Source organism: Cuculus canorus, chromosome 5 (assembly GCF_017976375.1).
Source record: "Cuculus canorus isolate bCucCan1 chromosome 5, bCucCan1.pri, whole genome shotgun sequence".
Classification (NCBI taxonomy): Eukaryota; Metazoa; Chordata; class Aves; order Cuculiformes; family Cuculidae; genus Cuculus; species Cuculus canorus.
In genome coordinates, this window is record NC_071405.1 from 8,170,169 (window position 1) to 8,189,370 (window position 19,202).

Here is a 19,202-nt window from a genome sequence, read left to right on the forward strand (position 1 = left end):
ACTTTTTACTAGATTTTTCTTAATTCTCCTGTTATCATGGTAGGAGGCTGTGAGCTCTTCTGTAGCCCATGTTGGTCCCTGTTATTACACAGACAGAGAGCACATTAATGTGCAAGCAGCATCTTTATTCCCAAAAGAGTGATTAAGCTGATGATATATTTACTCTAAGCATTACAGTTATATGGCTTTTTCCTTTTGTTGGTGGTCTTTCAGGAGTGGGCAGCTGTGATTTGTGGTTAGACACGCCTCTGCGCCTTGTCTGCTGCATGCTATAAAAGGAAATGCTTTGGGGAAAGGCTAAACCCTAATGCGCGCACATGAGGTGTGTGTAGGAGCAAAATAAATGAGAGACAGAATCAGTAAGGAATGGCTGAGATACAAGTTTGTGTATATTTTCTCTTTACGCCACCACCTCCAGGGCACTGCGAGGAGAGGGCTGCTTATCCACAGTGTTGTTTTTTTGGGAGTGCAGCCAGACGCTGGTCATTGGCTGATGCTTCAGCTGGCAGGAGCCGGGTGGGCAGCAAACCTGTTCTCAAATGTCAGTCATCCCTTGCTCCAAAAAGCAACATGTGCTGTTGTGTGTTTACTGCTTTCATCTGCCGGGAAGGGGAGGAAGCCTTGGGGGTCCAGGGTTGCTCTGTGCAGCCAGGTGTCCTCTAATGGGCAATGGAGAAGAGGTAGGCATGTGCTGCTTAAATGAAAGAAACAGCCTTACTGCCGCCCTCCTCGATATGTATATATGATATCTCCTTTAGTCTCTACTATCCCATATATTGAACTGTATATACTTGCTGTGAGGCACCACTTTTATAGTCTGCGCATGTTAAAATAATTACAAATCATAGAATGGGCTTGTAGAAAAATGTTGAGCAAGTGAAAGTTTAGCAATACCTCTCTGATAATGATTCCCCTACGCCTCAAATACTGAGAGGACCAAAGTTATTCCATCTGAGTGTTTTTTTCTGAATGTGATGGGCTCTACTTGTCATTTGTAAGGATCTTGTTTTGACCACATTCAAGTAGATAACACAGGTGAATCATACAGATGCAAATTCAAGGAGGAATTACCATGGAAAATGGAATTGGCAGCAACGACGTTATTAATATTATTTTTTTTTAATCTTCCTTCTGTACATCCATCAGTGGGTATTAGAGAGGCCTCTCTACACTCAAATCAAGTCTAGTACTTCCTTTGTGTCTGGGTCGTGGCTGGTGGAGTTACATACACAGAGTAGTGTTTCCTGCTTCCCTGTCTTTGCACATTAAAGGAGAGCTGGAGAGGTTTTCAGTATGGTCTGACATGCAAAGTGTAGCGGTCCAGAGCAATGTCTTCAGAGCTGCTCTCTCATGAAGAGCTATGCAGCTGTATGGAATGGAAAATAATCTTGAAGTGCAATGCTGCCTGCTTAGGCTTACTCAGTAGAATGTCATTGGAGGTTTTTTGATATCTGGGACCAGTATTTAAATTATTTTCTGAGTTACATCCTCAGTCCAGATTTGCGATGTTATGCTCAGCTCATGTTACATTATACATGATTTAAAAATGTATAAAATTGCTTTATATATAATGTTTGCTTTATGGTTCCAAGGCAGGTGTTCCAGGCTAAGAGTTCTATGGTGCCACGACTTTACTGCAGGTTTTGGAAGGGACTGTTTTTATAGCTTTTTAGTGTCAGAAATCCAACCAAAGGCCAACATGCAGACACAAACAGTGTAAATCAAGCCCCTCACTTGGCTTGTTCTTGTTACTGAAAATGGATGTGATAAAGGACAGTTTATAAATTTTTCAATAATTGGTCAGTTTTCCCCTGCCTATAAGGTATAGTGCTTTCAAATCAGCTTTCAGCCATAATTTTCTCCTGGGTAGTCCAGTGAGTATTCACTATATCCTCTTTCTGTCTGTCCCACTCTATACACTACACTGGGGCTGTTTATATTTCACCATTATATTCAGTCTCAGGTGGTCTTGGCTGGTACTGATCACAGGAAGGGGTGGAGGGACTGAAGGCACTGGATAATGATTTATCACTGGAGGTGATAATGATTTTTGTTCCAGCTCAGGCAATGAGTTAGTCCTGTAACAAGCTGGTAATCCCTTTGTTTTTTGTTTTTCATCACCTTTTTGATCACCAACAATGTGATAACTGACAGGAAAATCACTTAGAAATAACCTAGTACAAGTGCCAGTTTCCCTGGTTTCATGGGCAATATATAAAAGGCACAGGGTACACAGGGGTCAGGTTAGGTGAATGTTGCTTGATGGGAATCAATGTGTGTTCATTCTGGGTGCACACGGCACACTAAGCTGCATGTGTAGTTGGAGCTGATATGTAGAGTAACTCATGTAAGTGAGTGCTAAAATGCACAGGATTTTTAGGTGGAGGAGCTTGTTTGCTGTTGAAGCATTGCTGTGCCAGACGAAAATGAGCTGAGAGTGCAGGAGGAACAGGGCATCTGCAATTGCGACACCTCACCTTCAATTAACCATGGAAAAAACTCTGCCTGGAAGTGCACTGATAGATCAACCAGCATGTAGGAAAACCACTTGTTTCATGCCCGACTGCCCAAAGTCATGACAGTGTATGGCTTCATGGATACACTGAAAGAATAAACAGTTAAAAAACATTAAAAGTCAGTTTAATGTTCCAATTAATATCAATGTTTTCCCAGTATTGTTGCTTATTAGTTAAGTTCTGTGTTCTCATCAAGCGTTTGGAAGAGCAGGCACCCTTTGAGTGGCTGGTTTGTAGACCTACCCTGGCATTTTACACTTGGCGTTTGCTCTAGGCTTAGCTTTGCTTGCCCTTCCTTGCACCCGAGAGCCTCGTTCCAGGCTTGGAATAGCTGCTTGCTGGTTTTTGTTTTCAAAGTGAAAACCTGCTCTTAGGACCTATTTGTGTGTTGCCTTCCAGCTGTACAAGGGGATGGAATTGGATCTCCTTGCTGTTTACAGTTAGTGTTTCCACCAAAACACTTGCAGTGCTCCAGTCAGCATCGCTCCTTTCTTTAATTTTGTTTTACTGATATTACAAGTGGGGTTGAAAGAAAGCCTGGGAGTAAAATCCTGGCTCCAGTGAAGTTAATGGCAAATTCCCACTGAGTTCAAAGAAATGGGATTTTGTATGGAGGGTATAGCATGCTAGACTTGAAACAAGATAGATTTCATACTGGGATGTCACCTCTGTCACCTGATTTTTGCGTATATGACAAAGCCTCCCTGCACTGCCAAAGCTGTGCAAAGAAACCTTGCTGAGCATGCCAGTGGGACTTGGGTAGGTGCACCAGACTGGGAGAAGAGTGGCTGGAGAGCTGCATGGAGGAGAAGGAGGAGAGGGACCTGGGGGTGCTGGTTGACAGCCGACTGAACGTGAGCCAGCAGTGTGCCCAGGTGGCCAACAAGGCCAATGGCATCTTGGCTTGGATCAGAAACGGTGTGACCAGCAGGTCCAGGGAGGTGATTCTCCCTCTGTACTCGGCACTGGTGAGACCGCACCTTGAGTACTGTGTTCAGTTCTGGGCCCCTCACCACAAGAAGGATGTTGAGGCTCTGGAGTGTGTCCAGAGAAGAGCAACGAAGCTGGTGAGGGGCTGGAGAACAAGTCTTACGAGGAGCAGCTGAGAGAGTTGGGGTTGTTTAGCCTGGAGAAGACCTTATTGCTCTCTACAACTACCTGAAAGGAGGTTGTGGAGAGGAGGGAGCTGGGCTCTTCTCCCAAGTGACAGGGGACAGGACAAGGGGGAATGCCCTGAAGCTCCACCAGGGGAGGTTCAGGCTGGATATCAGAAAAAAATTCTTCACAGTAAGAGTCATTGGGCACTGGCAGAGGCTGCCCAGGGAGGGGGTCGAGTCGCCTTCCCTGGAGGTGTTTAAGGAACGGGTTGATGAAGTGCTTAGGGACATGGTTTAAAGGAGTGATAGGGATGGTTGGACTCGATGATCCAGTGGGTCCTTTCCAACCTGTTGATTCTATGATTCCTCCTTAGAAATGGTGCCTTCTCTTTAACTTGCAAAGTTTTGAAGCTATTGATGTGTATCTGTCGTTGCTGTTCCTACTGGGTAATCATTTGTCCATTGTAATTAATGCCTTTTCATCCAGCACTTTTGGATGAGTGCTGTAAATTGGATGCAGGATCGTGTACCTCCTGTGCTTCACCTGTCCTCTGTCCTGCGTAATTCCTTACAAACAGCTGTTAAATATCGCCCTGGCACACACTGCAGACCTGGAGCTGTTCTGATGCCAGCTGCTCTGGATCCTGACAAAGGACAGAAGAGCATACAGAGCTTCAAATGAGCCTTTTCTGTGCCAAGAGATGCTTTCAGAGGGAGGCAGGAGCCCAGGCATCTTAAATGACAAATGATCTGTTTCAGAGATGGGGAAATTATCTAAGATTGTGCTTTCTCTGTGTATTTCAGTAAGTCTCATTTCTCTTTGATAAGTCTATTTTCTAGGTAGTAAGATTCCCAGTAGCAGGGTGTTTTTGATATTTATGTCTTGTACAGTTTGCACTGAAGGAACTCGACAAGCACTAAATAACAAAACATGAGGCAGAAAAAGACAGAGTGATTGACTGAGGAAGTAGGAGTTCCTCCATGTGTACAAAATAGGGCAGACTAAATTAAATTAAACCTGTGATAAGCGAAGATCTTATATAACTTATGCAGTGAGTGGCTTTGAGGTTTCTTCAGTAGTGTTAAAAATTGCTTTCTGAAAAGTGTTTCTATTATGCCACAAGCCTTTAAAATGTCTTTTTATATGTGAAAATAATATAAAATTGGAGTATTACAGGTTACTGCAATAATAAGCTGCCTTTATTCAAAACATAAAGTTGATTGATCATATTCAGCAGCTCTAACTGGTATCGTCCACCACTCAACGCCAAGTACAATTTGTCATTTTAACACTAATTACTGATGGCTTTCTGTGTTATAAGCCATGTAAAGTCAAGCACTTTAATAAATTCTTATTTTTTCCTTCAGGACTAAGAGAAACATTGGTTTAAATCTCAAGAAAGCAAAAAGAGAGAATTCAATTGCATAACAGGCTGTGTGAAAAATCCTAGCTCTTATTTTGTGTTGGAGATAGGATATCTGCTTTACCTCATCAGTGCATTAAAAGAGGCATAGGTTAAAAAAAGATAAAATCAAACTCTTTTGTTGTCATCTCACATGTAACTGTATGAAAGGTTATCCGCTGAACTCAGGAAGGAAAGGCAGGTCGTTTGAAAATGAGCAGTAGGCTGTGTTTTGCATTTTCCAAAGACGGCTGTGTATGTTAATGATGAGCAATACCTTAACGAAGCCTTGTGCCCTGTTAAAACCATTTCCTGACATCAGTTGCTGTAGTGGTGTCGCTTTTACGTTGCTCTCCCAAAGGTAACAGTTATGACATGTCATTTATAGCTCTCCCTGTGTTACCAGTGAAGAAGCATCTGTAGTGAGATACAGATGCTGTGGTTACTCTGATTCCCCACATCCGCCTCCATCACCCATGCTGGGGGGTACCTTATTCTGGGGTCAGCCCCATTGCCTCCCTTGGCTGATAGTGTAAAGAAAAGATTCATGGCCTGGCCTTCATCGAGTATTTTGATGCTTGCCGAGTCACTAACCACTATGTTGTTTTATTGTTTCTTTGAGAACAGTAGACATAAAATAAATGTTTATTGAACCTTTGGAGGCCTGTTGATCAATAAAAGAGAAGCTGCATTGAAACCACAAAGGCGCTGATAGCTTTTCTCTTTCGTATTCTCAGGGTTTTCTGTTGTAGGTTTCAGCTGAAGCTCAAACCGTTTGTTAACAAAGAAAATGGGGAAAAAAAAAAAAAGTCTGATCAATTAAAAGTATATTCATCCAAATGTCTGAAAGCTTTTATCCCATATTCCATTTTCTTTGAGTTCTGTAATTGGGAATATGCACAGAGTGGTCTTCGCTTATTTTTAATCCAGGGAAGAATGACAATAAAAGCCTGGCTGTTTCCTTACAAAGGCTTCCCAAAGCAAGGTCAGGGGGTTGAGTGTCCTTACACCAGCTGAAAGTCTGACCTGGAAAAAGATGATATGGTCAAATGGCAAGAAATAGCGGACTTAAAATTACATTTTTATATTCTTGGTCTGGAGAGGGATGCATAGAATTATAGAATAGTTTGGGTTGGAAGGGACCTTAAAGCTCATCCAGTTCCAACCCCCCTGCCATGGGCAGGGACGTCCCACTAGCTCAGGCTGCCCAAGGCCCCATCCAACCTGCCCAAGGCCAAAAATAATCTCAAAAAGCATTTTACTGTTTCTGTATTTTAACTGAAATATTAAAATGAGGTGCAGTATACAATAAGGAAAATTAAGAGTCAATTTGGTTATGTTTGGTGGTAATGCAGACATAGTTGCATTGTATGAGACAGCTCATACAGCTGCTTTGTGTTGAATTTTCAAGAATGACAGGCATCCCTTCTTATTGGTTAAATCCCCCCTCCTTTTGTAATTGGTATTTAGCAAAAGGATTCTGATTATGTCATTGTCCCAAGTAACCACAGAATCATAGAATTGGTTGATTGGAAAAGACCTTTGAGATCACTGAGTCCAACCAAACCTGTCCTTTACTAAATCATATCCCCAAGCACTTCGTCTACCTGTCTTTTACCTCCAGGGATGGTGACCACCTCCCAGGGCAGCCTCCGACAGTGCCTGAGAACCCTTTTGGTGAAGAATTTTTTCCTAATGTCTAATCTAAACCTCCTCTGGCGCAACTTGAGGCCATTCCCTCTCATTTTATCATCACTTGAGAGAAGAGACCAACACAGGTCAAGATTAGATTTGTAGCCAACAATTCAGCCAACAGCTTTTACTTGTAGTAGCTTCCATTCCTCCTCCAGCTGCCTTTGCAAGAGGATCAAACAAAATTTGGGAGGTTTTAGAGGTTTTGTTCAGTTTTCTTCATTTTGACAGCAATATTCTCAAGGTCTGCAGCTGTGGCAATAATGTTTTTATAGGCTATTGGCGCTTTTTATAACTGTATATCCTTAAAGATATGCTCAGAAAAGCACTTAATGAAACATTGCAGTATATTTACTGTCATTTGGAGCAAAAAGGTGGTCATAGTTACTGTTGTAGATTTCCTTGTAACACTCTAAATATTTAAATGAAGTGTAATAATTACATAATTACAGTTCATTATATGACAGTTAATAGCATCTCCAATGCTTATGGCTTTTAAGATGACTGTAACAAAGTTGTTGCTTATCTAGAAAAAAGAAAAACTTTTGTCTTTTTCAGTTTTATGTATGGTGAGCTGACAGACAAGAAGACCATTGAAAAAGTCAGACAGACTTTTGACAACTATGAGTCAAACTGCTTTGAAATTCTCCTCTACAAGAAAAACAGTATGTATATATTTGTGTGTGGTCCTGAGAGTGAAAATGCACATTTAAAGTATATAATAAAGTAAAACAAATTTTCATTTTGACATATGGGTAAATTTGGGGCAAGATTTGGAGAAGACATGGGTATTTCGGTCAACACAGCTCAGGAAAAGAGCTCTTTTTTTTCAGGATGAGTGTTCAAATTGCCAAGAATAGTTGTTCCCTGCTGTCTCTAGTCTGACTCCTTCTTTCCAAAATATATTTAGTTTTGAGGATTGTTTCCCTGAGGGGAAAATGACTGGGTTAAGTGGAAAGAAATCCTGAATGAGGTTCCCCCACATTCCTCAGGAAACACCTTCACGTCTCCACAAGTGAGAGCCCATAGCCTGATTGCTATGAGTGGATGCTCCCAGCAGCGCTTCTGCAGTGTGTAAATCAACACGTGCGCTCTAGTTGGAGTGCTTAATTTGATGTGTAATTTGATTAATTAGAAAACCAGAAGATTTTGTTACTTAATGAGATGTAGGACCTAAGTCCTTTCCTCTTGGTACCATTGGGTTTACAGGAGGTTGTGAGAACAGGGGAAGATATTCTTCGGTTTGTCTGAAGCATGAGTCACTCCAGTCACATTTTCTGTCTTGCCATGTATGTGGGTAGTACTTCTGGCTTATTAACGTTGTAGCATGTGCTAAGCAAAACCTGCACTGTTATGTGGTCTCACACTGGGCTTATGCAGTGTCGATACCTCTCCTGGGCTGGTGGTTGAAGTCCCTGCTTTTCTCAGTGGAGGTGAGCCGCCTCTGACACTGGCACAGGCCATCTTCCCAAGATACAACTCCAAAACTGTCCGATGAAATGTGCTCCAGAAAAGCTGGTTCCTCTACGCTGAGCAGACCAAGTCTCATTGACTGTGTCGGTGGCCACGTCAAACACAAGCCAAAAGCAATCTTGACAGAGATGTTTTCCTCGGCTTGGCTTCCCGTGCCTGCTCAGGATGCAGCTTCTGTGGTGTCAGGGAGCTTTGCTGCTGGTTCCGCTCCCTGGAGCCTGGGAGCTGAGACCATGTCCTCCTCAGGGGCACTTCATGGAGCACCTTGCTGGGGTGAGGCTGGAGGTTTCTCTGTGTGTTGTGACTGAGGAAAGGTGGTGGTGTGCCTCAGGAGAGAGAGAACTGTGCCTGACCACCCCATTTCACTGCAAACTCACACAAACCTTTTGTGACACTGAAGAGATCGTCCTGGATACCTCGCTTTCTTGGAACAAACTCATGCTTCATGCTGTATTTCCACTTTCCCTTTTTAGACTAAAACTTCCTGTATGTGCACTTAAACAGTAGGAAATGTCTTCAGATTTCTCCAGTTCTGCCTGCTTCAAAGCATTTTTAGCCAACGCTTTAATTAAAAAGAGAAGCAAGAGTGGCTCTGAAGTCCAGCTGTTTCTGCAGGTGCCCAGGGGAGCCCTCCAAATGACCTCTCTTCTGTTCCTCAGCATATGGCTATGTCTGTTCTCTAGATTTTCGGCTTCTCTGCCCATTGCCTGTGCAGGTCACCTGGACGTCTTCTCACATTAGGGGAATTTCCCCGGACAGCCTTGTGTTGGGTATCTTTGTATCTGGTCGTGCCTGGTACCACCCTGCCCCGTGCTGTGTGATTTCTGAAGAGGATCCCAGAGACCCAGTGCTCTCCCTGACCCTGGCTTCTCTTATTAATTGGACTGGCAGCTCCTGTTATAGCACGGGCTGGTCCTGAACTAAATTCCTTTCTGTTTTATTTAAGTATGAAAAGAAAAAAGCATTCTCTTGGTAACTTTTCTGTAACAAACTAGTCACTCCTGATTTGGGATGTGGATTGCCTGCTAGAGCTTGATTATGCTTCAGAGATTTCTTGAGCTGCAGTTGCCGTAATAAAATCTTCACTTTTGCTGAGATCTCCAAGCCTATGCTTCCCATAAGTTAAGCAGGACTGCAGAAGGACTTTATGGAAAAGCCACATTTCTTTAACGCTTCAGTCAATTCCCATCCATAACATCTATTGCCACTTCCTTCACCATCACCCAAAGCCCAGAACTTCAGCCTCTTGCTAACACTAATAGGCTCAACTTTTGGCTACAGTTCAGCATCTGATTTGTCCAGGGTTTGGTCCTATTTGTCACGCTCTGAGCCTTATAGAGGAATGTTCTTCCAGAAACTGTCTGCTTATCCTTCTTATCCTTCATGCTGAATGTTGGAGCAGATAGAGAAATAAAGACTCGTATCTGTTGGTATGAATGAATGTATTTCTGCATGTTCGTATACTTGAATATGCTTCTGCAAATGTAGATAGTTGCTCTGTGGAAGGGCTTGTGTTTTTCACCTGCAGAGACCCTGCCTATTGCCTCTGTCCTGCACAGAGCTTGCAGTGCTCTCAGAGCACCCTACTGCCCACATTTTCAAACTGTAGGTCCAGAGATGATGTATATTTTTGATTACGTGGCACAAGCTTTTCTTTCTCACCCATTTCTTTATGCTTTCAGCAGAGAGATTTTGAGATTTTCAGTTTGCTTTCCTATCCTTCTTTCATTCAGTACGGAGATGATCTTTAAAAGCTGATATCCTCTGGCAGCATCCATAAGACTGCTGCCTTCACACGACCCCTTGGCACTTTAACCCAGCTAGCAGGTTTCAGGTTCAGCCCTGAAAGTTTGCTATAGTGTTCTTCTGCTTTACTGTGTTCTCTCAAATGTAGTCCTGAGCTCTACCCACCTAACTATTCACCAATCATAGCAGGCATGTGTATATGTATACATACATATATATCGTGATGCTCAGGAAACCTCTTTGTTTGCTTTTTGCCCAGATTGCTGCTTCTGCAGCATTAGCCATCAAGGTATTTAGCTGGCTGTGAAGGCATTAGTAGTGCAGCCCGTGTAGCTGCAAGTTTGAGAGGGAGGACATGGCTGTGGGCATGGAGCTTTGCTGGATGGAAAGCATCTCTGATGTTCACATCCCTGCAGGTGAACACGGTGTTTTCTAAGCAAATTGATTTACTTCTTATAGGATTTTGCCCCTTACAGAGCAGACATGCATGTATGTAGGGGACTGCGACATGCCTTTCAGCTTAGGAGGAATCAAACCCAGTTTCAGCTCCTGAGCACCTGCAGGAGCCCTGTGTGAGTATTTACCAAAAGCCGTACTAACCACTCCAACACTGTAGGCTTTTTTTTTTTAAAGCTGTTTATTTGATGAGTGGTAGGATTTGAAAATAATTCTGAATTTATTTCAAACGCTAAATAGACATAACTGCATTGGGAGATTGCTTCACTGGGCCGGACAGTGAGGAGGCGGAGGGTATGACCTGAAACACAGAAAAGAAATTGAATCTCTTGATTTGTCTTGACAGGACATTTGCAGTCTGTGTCTGGATTAGCTCAAGTCCTCTTACATAAGGGAGTAACTTTAAATTTGGAGCTTTTGACAGTATACTCCAATCTTTTTGGATTCGATAACTTTATATTATGTGGAAAAGGTATCAAAGGTACCATCCATTCATTTTTTCTTACCTGCCTACCCTGCAGACACTAAATTTGTGAGACATGCTGGGAAGAAAACAGGAGCAAGAGAGGAAGAATCGTATATTTTATTTCAGAATGAAGATCTACAAAGCCTCCTGTCTCTGCTTATTTGAAAATTAAATTGGTATCATTTCCCCATTTTTGTGAATCTGTAAAAATAACAATAGGTTGTTTTCCTTTGGAGCGGTAAAACTAAAAGATCTGGAAGATGTAGAAAATTCTAAGTATGGTCCTAAAGGACACGTGTGTTGTAATAATGTATAAATGATGAAATATTCTGTGTACAGCTGTGTAAAGTTTATGCTACACCACAGTCCAATGTTGCTTTTTTCCTTTGCTCCAGGAACCCCGGTTTGGTTCTACATGCAAATTGCACCCATAAGAAATGAGCATGAGAAAGTGGTTTTGTTCCTGTGCACTTTTAAGGATATCACTTTGTTCAAACAACCAATTGAAGATGATTCAACAAAAGGTAAATATGAAATACAGTATATTTCCTTGGTAAATGATGAAGTACGTGGTTGAGCTCAGTCCTGTGACAGAGCCATGTCATGCCTGTGATCTGTGTCTTCAATTCAGGAAGTGTTTTGTGACCTGTCAGAGTTTCAATGCCAGTTTCCTAAATTATTACTTAAAAAATAAAAGATAAATCACCATGAGTGGAAATTCCCTAATAACAATTTGCTAGAGTGACAAGTCCTTCTTTCTCTTTGTAATTTCACTGCTTCTTCACTACAACTGGCACTTGCTAAAAATTGCATACTTTTGAGTCATTTTAAAGCTGTGTTGTTTCAGGGGACCTTTCTCCTAATGGACTGGTATCTTCTTTTCAGAAAATATAATTCCAGTTCCTTTGTACTGAGAAGCTGATGTTTCCTCCCTTTCTGACAGCCTATTTGGGTCTTTTATTACTGGCCTGCAATGTTGACTGTGTGGTAGTGGACATTGTACTTCTTATTTAACAGCTGCCAGTGATGGTGTTTGATGAGGTGTGCCATGCTCTAACAACCCATGGTCAGATCTACAGCCTTGCACAAGCGAGATCTGGTGGGGAAAAGTGCAGAGGATCTAACAGCATCCTCTGCTTTGGTTAAAAGTCGTGTGTCTTGTATCAGGGTCACGTATATTGCTTTGGTTGAAATAATGCATGATTACATAAAGAAGGACTTTTATGCTACAGCATCCACACCCCATCTCTTGGAAGTTGCCTTCTGATGATGAATTCCTTGCTATATTTTTCTCTTCATGCTTGGAGAAGGCTTGATTTCTCACTGAGAGCCATGTATGCTGTAAGCCACCTTCTTTAGAATAAACTTGATTTGAATGCAAACAGGATTTAGACTGATTCCTTATGGTCTAGATAACGCTATGTGTTATCTACTACAAACACTAATATGTGTTTGTATAACTGAAAAGTAGATTTATAAAAGCAGACATAAAATAAAACAAAAGGTCTTTCTTTGGGCAAACACCATGTAAGAAAATTTTTTATCTGGAGAGTGTTATCCATGAAGTTATTAGATCCTGACACAGGGATACCTTTTCAGCCATGATAAAATTTACTGCCTCTACTATTTAGGTAGCAACCTGAAAATGTTCCTTTATTTTACTCTCAGCCCCATAACATGAAATTCTTCTGCCTGGAAATAATCTGAAATTTTTAAGATAAATGCCAGTTAATTGAGAGGACTTAATTCTAGAGATCTGAAAGCATGTGACTGGCTCCTTGCTGCAGTGTTTATAATATGTATTGTATTCAAGGAAAAAGACAATCTTTGCAAGGATTGCCTTGTAAGATTCCCTGTTTGATGCTTTCTGTTCAGATCTGTACTCACGTAGAACCACATAGAAGTCCGTCTTTTCACTGGCTCTGCCCCAGTTTCCACAGTACATAGTTGCACTGAAGCAGAGCAGGGAAAACATCTAGAAGGTGGCTCCCAAATGCAGAAATGATAAATGTTGCCTTCTTTGGATTCTTGGCCTGGGAAATTTGTACTCTGTTGCCTTCCCTGGAGAGGCAGGAATATGCTGGCGAGGCTGAGCTCTCCCCGTCCCTGTCTTGTGGGTGAGGAGGTGCAGAATCCACCTGGCAAACATTGTAAGAACTGTGTATGTTCTGTGGGAAAGAGCAATACCTGTGAAGTAACTTGTGTACTGCTGTTCTCCAGTGAAGGGTACAGCTTTCTTAATTACCATTAGGTAATTAGGCAGCAACAGGCTGCCCAGGGAGGTGGTTGAGTCACCATTCCTGGAGGTGCTTAAGGGATGGGTGGATGAAGTGCCGAGGAGCATGCTTTAGGGAGTGTTAGGAAAGGTTGGACTCGATGACCCAGTGGGTCCCTTCCAACCTAGTGATTTCGTGATTCTATGATTCTATGATTAGTTAAAATGCCAGGTGTTAACTATGAACATTGCAAAATAGTGTCAGCAGCAGCCAGAGAGGTTTGACTGCATGTTTAAAGAGCACTTATTTCTGTCAAAGTCATACTTGAAAAAGAAGCTGTAACAAAACATTGCAGAGAGCAGTACAGCCACGTGTCTCGTGTGCCTTAAGAATTTGCTCAGGTTGCTTTGACTGAAGCACTGATTAACATTGATCAATACGTCCAACAAGCTCCATAATTACAAACCATTGAACTGGTTCATTATTCTTGTGCATAAATTAGAGCTGGTCATTTATTTTGTTTATATTCAAAAAATATATTCAAATATTTGCACCATTTTACTACAAGGATGGGAAAACAGCCCTGTTGCATTACCCTCCATGTCTCAACTGGGTGGATCTAAGAGATCCCGCGACACCAGGATCACAGTGTTTTTTTGTTAGACGTAGTGCTATGAGAGATGCATAATTCATTGTCTTTGCAGATAACATTACAGTGTGCTTGGAAGCTGCCAGGCCACTTTCTTTTTGAATTATGGCATTGGTAAATGTATACATTACAATTCAGGGGATAATTTTTAAACTTTTGTAAAAGACATTTCAGTAAAATGCTGGTGTTGAGTGCTGGTATTTGTCATTGAAAGGGCTATTTTTTTTATTTTTTTACTTTTAAAAGAAGGATTAGTCAGAAATTCTGCCAGGACCATGCAATACATAATACATAAGTAACTATGGTACAGATGAGTTACTCTTCATTACTTATGGGAACAGTAAATTTGAGATAAAATATTCAACAGAAATAAAATATTGATGCCATTATGCAATGATCTCTCTATACCAATATATTCTGCACTACTCAAAGGTGTGTTGCTTTGTTGTGAAGCTTCAGTATACTACGCTCTGACAAGGTACAAGGATTTGGTATTTAAATTACAATGGATGTATGTATAATGCAGGGTATCTCAATGATCCAAGAGGTCTTTTCCAACCTGGTGATTCTATGATCTGTTGATCCTGGCTCCTGGAAATAAATCATTGGGTTTGCCAGACCTGCTCGTGGTGGCTGCAACATGGTCGGTGCCTTTTATAGACCTTACAAGGGAAGCGCAGTTTTGGGGAGTGGGAGAAGTGCCCCAGTGCTGAGGATGCAGAACTGTTCAGCAAGTGTTGAGGAGCTTGTTGTATTTGTGAAAACAGGACATAAAAATAGAAAATCATTGTTTTACTACAAAGTACATCACAAGGGAGAGGCAGGATTTTTTCCTGATATGGGGTCAGAAATATGTTTGTTTACAGGCTCAGTACAGAATATATAGTTGACATCACAGGGACTTGCCCCATGAGAACGAGGAGAGTTAGAGAGGTCTGGGGCACTGCGACAGATGGTGTGTGTCTCTGCTTACCTGTGTGCTCACTGTTTGCTGTGTGGTAATGCTGCCAGAAAGGAGGAGGAGGAGGAGGAGGAGCAGGGGGCTTTGCTTGCAGGAGGGAATAAAAGTAATGAAAGGTTTTCCCGGGTCACCCAAGAGACTGTGAATTTGTGGCAGTCCAGAAAGCTGTTGAAACTTACTGGACTGAAAGCAAGACAGGAGAAAAGGGTTATTTAAAAGCTACTCTCCTCTAATAAGGTATAGTGGCGGGGATCAAAACCCCTTGTTTTCTGAGAGAATACAGGTAGCTTAACACTAAAGATTTGACTGACTTTATTTTCTTGTTACCCATGCTGATATCTTCTTCTCTGGAGATATTCAAAACCCACCTGGACACGTTCCAGTGCAACCTGCTCTAGGTGAACATGCTTTAGGAGGGAGTTTGGACTGGATGATCTCCAGAGGCCCCTTCCATTCCTTACCATTCCGTGATTCTGCTAAGCAATGAGTAGGAGACCTGTGATGTATACCAATGTAACTGTGACCCTGAAGTACTATTGTATCTTTGTAAGTGGAAATTGCTTTAAAATTGTCTAAACACGCAAAAACGTAAGAAAAAACCATGTCAAGTAGGAGCAGTTGATAATGATGATGATAATGGAAGGAAACATCAGCCACAGGCTTGATGTGTTTGCTCCTCAGTGGAGATGCCACCAGCTGCTCCGATGAGTCAGTGGATGGATGAGCTGTGGGGATGGCAGTAGTGTGGAAAAAGAGGTATGAGAATTAATGGTGGGGCAGGAGATGATGGCTGCACTTGATGGTCACTGGAACGACGCCTTGTTTTCTGGTGAAGCATCTGTTCTGTGTTTTGTCTGGTCTCTCTTTCTCCCGTTCCTCTGTGGTATTATGAATATTTGTCTGATCTGGATTCAGTACAAAGCAATAGGTCCTACCTATGGTGGTGGAGAGCCAGATCCCCAGGTGTCCTGGATGAATGCCTTACACAGCAGAGGTAGAAGGCCATTACAAGCTTATAAAAGATTGTGTTATGGTGTTATGTATTTTCTTCCAAAGAATAAAACCCAAAGAATCTTCTTTTTTTTATGTTTTACCATCGAAGGGTCACAGTTGGATGCTTTTAGCATCTTGCTGTGCTTTTATTCTGTCTTTACCCAATGACTTTTTAAAAACATCTAAAGACTTTCAGTCCCTTCAAAGACACACAGTGATAATAATCTTGTGTTTATTTGTCTGAGAAAAATGGAGCCATTTTTCTGGGCCCTAACTATTAAAAGGGCAAATGGGGCCACTTAAAATGTTAGCAACACTTGAAGATGGTTTTGCTGTAGGTTATATTGTACAGAAAGTTTAAGCATAGAAAAAGGGGCCAGTATTGTTTTGGCTAAGAGTTTCACCTAGTTGTGAAATGGCTTCATTCCTTTGTTATCATCGGAGAAGGAAAAATGTGACCTCTATGTGACCTGAAAATTTTTTTCCTGCTAGGATTCTCTCTGGTTATCTTGAGTCTCTTTTGAGTGAAAGATCAGGCTTGTCACCTCCGGGAAGTGACCGTGAAGTTCTGACGAATACCGGTGGAGCACTGAATTAGGATGCAAAGCTGTGTTAATGAAGTCCCTACAAGTCAGGACTATGTGCTGTTAACAGATGGGATCAGGAGATTGCACAGCAGTATCCTGAAGTTAGGGTTCTTTGGGTTTTTTTTTCACTTGATACAGGCAGACTTTGATAATCAAGACTGTCTGGGACAATGCTGTAATGCTTCCAGTGATATAATGCTTTATGGTTATATAACTCTACATAATGATACAACTCTATCTCGGAGTGTGACAGGGCTATGAAAAGTGTAGTAGTTGCAGAAATATGCACTTATGCTTACTAATCCTTGCTAAGCCTATATTTTGGATCCTTTTTTTATCTTTAATAAGTGCAAGTTATTAAGTATATGTAACTAGTTGCACATGGCAAATTTTTTCCTTGAGGGGGTATCAATCCTGGTGGTGATAATAGAAGAAGTGGGTAGAGAGATTAGAGCATGAAAATGAGGTTTCTACCTTTAGCTGAAGCACAGTATGCCTGTCAAATACATCACCTTGACAGTAATCCATAATTGTAATTTAATAGGTCACAATTTGTTTTTCCTTCCCATCCCACTTCCCCAAGACTGTAGTAACAAGGGTATTGGTGCTATGGAGAACCACTTGTTCTTGTGCTGTTTCCTGTTGCTGTGATCTGAAGAGTTTCACACCATAGTGCCTTCAGGCTCCTAGGAGATCACTTCCTTGTCCCCATTGTCCCCTAGGTCTAGAGCACAGCCTCCAGAGATGGTTGAGAAAGGACTTTGTGGGGGATGGTAAGAGAAGAGTCATTTCCCAGGACGTCAGATGGGCTTCCAGCATGGAATGTAGACAACTCAAAGTAATGATACAAATATATAGTCTCGTGGTATTGGAAAACATCCATTTTGGATGGGCACAGCTTACGAGTAACCAGGCAGACCTTCTGAGGTTGCTTTGCTGCTGTTCCTGCAGGGCAAGCGTCTCTGTTACTGTCTTTAGTGATCTGCTGGTGGCACTTTCAGCAGACAATGCAAAGGCTGAACAGCCACAAAGAGGTAATTCTTTCTTCACCCCTAAAGATGACAACCTTAGGTCTCATTTCTGCTCCAACCTTTCTTGCTTTGCTGCTGTCAGAGGGCCACCGTTGATGGAGAAGAGGGAATTTCCATATCTAGGGCTGTTTAATTTCCTTCACAGAAATAAAGTACTTTTCTGAATCTGTTATTGCCTTTTGAGGCCTTTGTGGGCTCCATCAGCGATGCACAATGTGCATTAACTGTCTGTAAATTTCTAGAAGTTTAATGTGCAATGGAAAAGAAATCCCATTGAAATCAAATCAAACCCTCTGAGAGATTGAGTTAAAATGGAAGCTGATCTTTAAAGCAGTGACTGTGTGTAGATGGATACACTTTATGTGTAGAAAACTGAACACTCACAAGCCATATTTAAAATGATAAAGATAAATATAGCAGAGTTAGAGAATCTGAGAGTCTAATCTGTATATTACAGGTTGTTACATTTCATTAAGTTACTACTTTTCTGGACCCATGAACTTGTGCATAACTAAACTATGTCCTCCATACAAACATCCGGTATTGATTTAGAAGTCTGAAGAGACTCGAGGATCCACTACATTTCTTCATATTTTTCTGGCTTTTTCATTACACTTTCGGCTTTAAAAAAGTGTCATATTTAAATTAACTGTCTTCAGCTTCTTGCAGTAGCATCTTTTTATGCATTTTTTTTCCCGCTGTACTAAAAAAGTCACAATAAGACACTTATTATGGCTTATATCAAATCATAGTTCTACCTTCTTTTGATAAAGTAAATTAGTTGAGCTACTTTAAATCTCTGTCTAGCCTGAATTTGAAGGTCTGGTGATGGCAGATAACACAGATATTTTAGCTGGACTTTAATCCAGCTTATTGGCAGCAGTAGGAGTGAAGCTGTGGTGGCATGGATTTCAGCCTCCCAGATCCCAAGTAAGTTTCTGAAGCCTTTATTGTAGCCAGGTGGGTTCACAGCTAACTCCTGAATATTGCCCATTGCTCAGCCTCTCCAAACCTGGCTCTTACTGTTTCAGATCTAAAGACTAGGTGACTTTGCCAAAGCAAACCACGTGCTAAATGGTTTATCTACAAGATCTCTGCATCCTTTTCAGAACTGTTCTTTGCTAGGGATGTTTCCCCCTCCTGTGTTGGAGATACAGTTTGTATTCCTTTTGCCTAGATATCCGATTTCCATTTAAAACACACTTTAGTGGCACATGCCCAGTTATCAACCACATCATCCTTTGTGACTGGCCTCACTACTGTTTAACAAACTGTTTAACTGTGGCATGGGCAAACCGACATATGTGATCTTTCTAGACTTCTGTAAAGCCTTCGACAGTCCCCCAAAACATCCTTCTCTCTAAATTGGAGAGATATGGATTTGATGGGTGGATGGTAAGGTGGATAAGAAACTGGTTGGATGGTCATATTCAAAGAGTAGTGGTCAATGGCTCAAAGTCCAGATGGAGATCCATGACAAGTGGTGTCCCTCAGGGGTCCGTACTGGGACCGGTGCTATTTAATATCTTCATCAATGATATTGACAGTGAGATTGAATGCACCCTCAGCAAGTGTGCAGATGACACCAAGCTGGGTGGTGCAGTTGCCACACTGGAAGGATGGGATGTCATCCAGAGGGACCTGGCCAGGCTGGAGAAGTGGGCCTCTGAGAACCTCATGAGGTTTAACAAGGCCAAGTGTAAGGTCCTACATCTGGGTCAGGACAATTCCTGTTTTCAGTACATGATGGGAGGTGATGTGATTGAGAGCAGCCCTGCAGAGAAAGCAGCCCTGCAGAGAAGGACTTGGGAGTGCTGGTCAATGAGAAGCTCAACATGAGCCGGCAATGTGCACTCGCAGCCCAGAAGGCCAACCGTGTCCTGGGCTGCATCAAAAGAAGAGTGGCCAGCAGGGCG

General features: G+C 41.9%; 1 protein-coding gene across 1 annotated transcript in view; it reads left to right on the forward strand.

Moving 5' to 3' along the window:
- The window catches only part of KCNH5 (potassium voltage-gated channel subfamily H member 5), a 169,633-nt gene that overhangs the window by 13,893 nt on the left and 136,538 nt on the right, over window positions 1-19,202 (forward strand). The window contains exons 3-4 of the mRNA XM_009564375.2: window positions 7,267-7,373; window positions 11,245-11,373. Coding sequence (XP_009562670.2) covers window positions 7,267-7,373; window positions 11,245-11,373 — 236 coding nt within the window. The remainder of the gene's footprint in view (window positions 1-7,266; window positions 7,374-11,244; window positions 11,374-19,202) is intronic.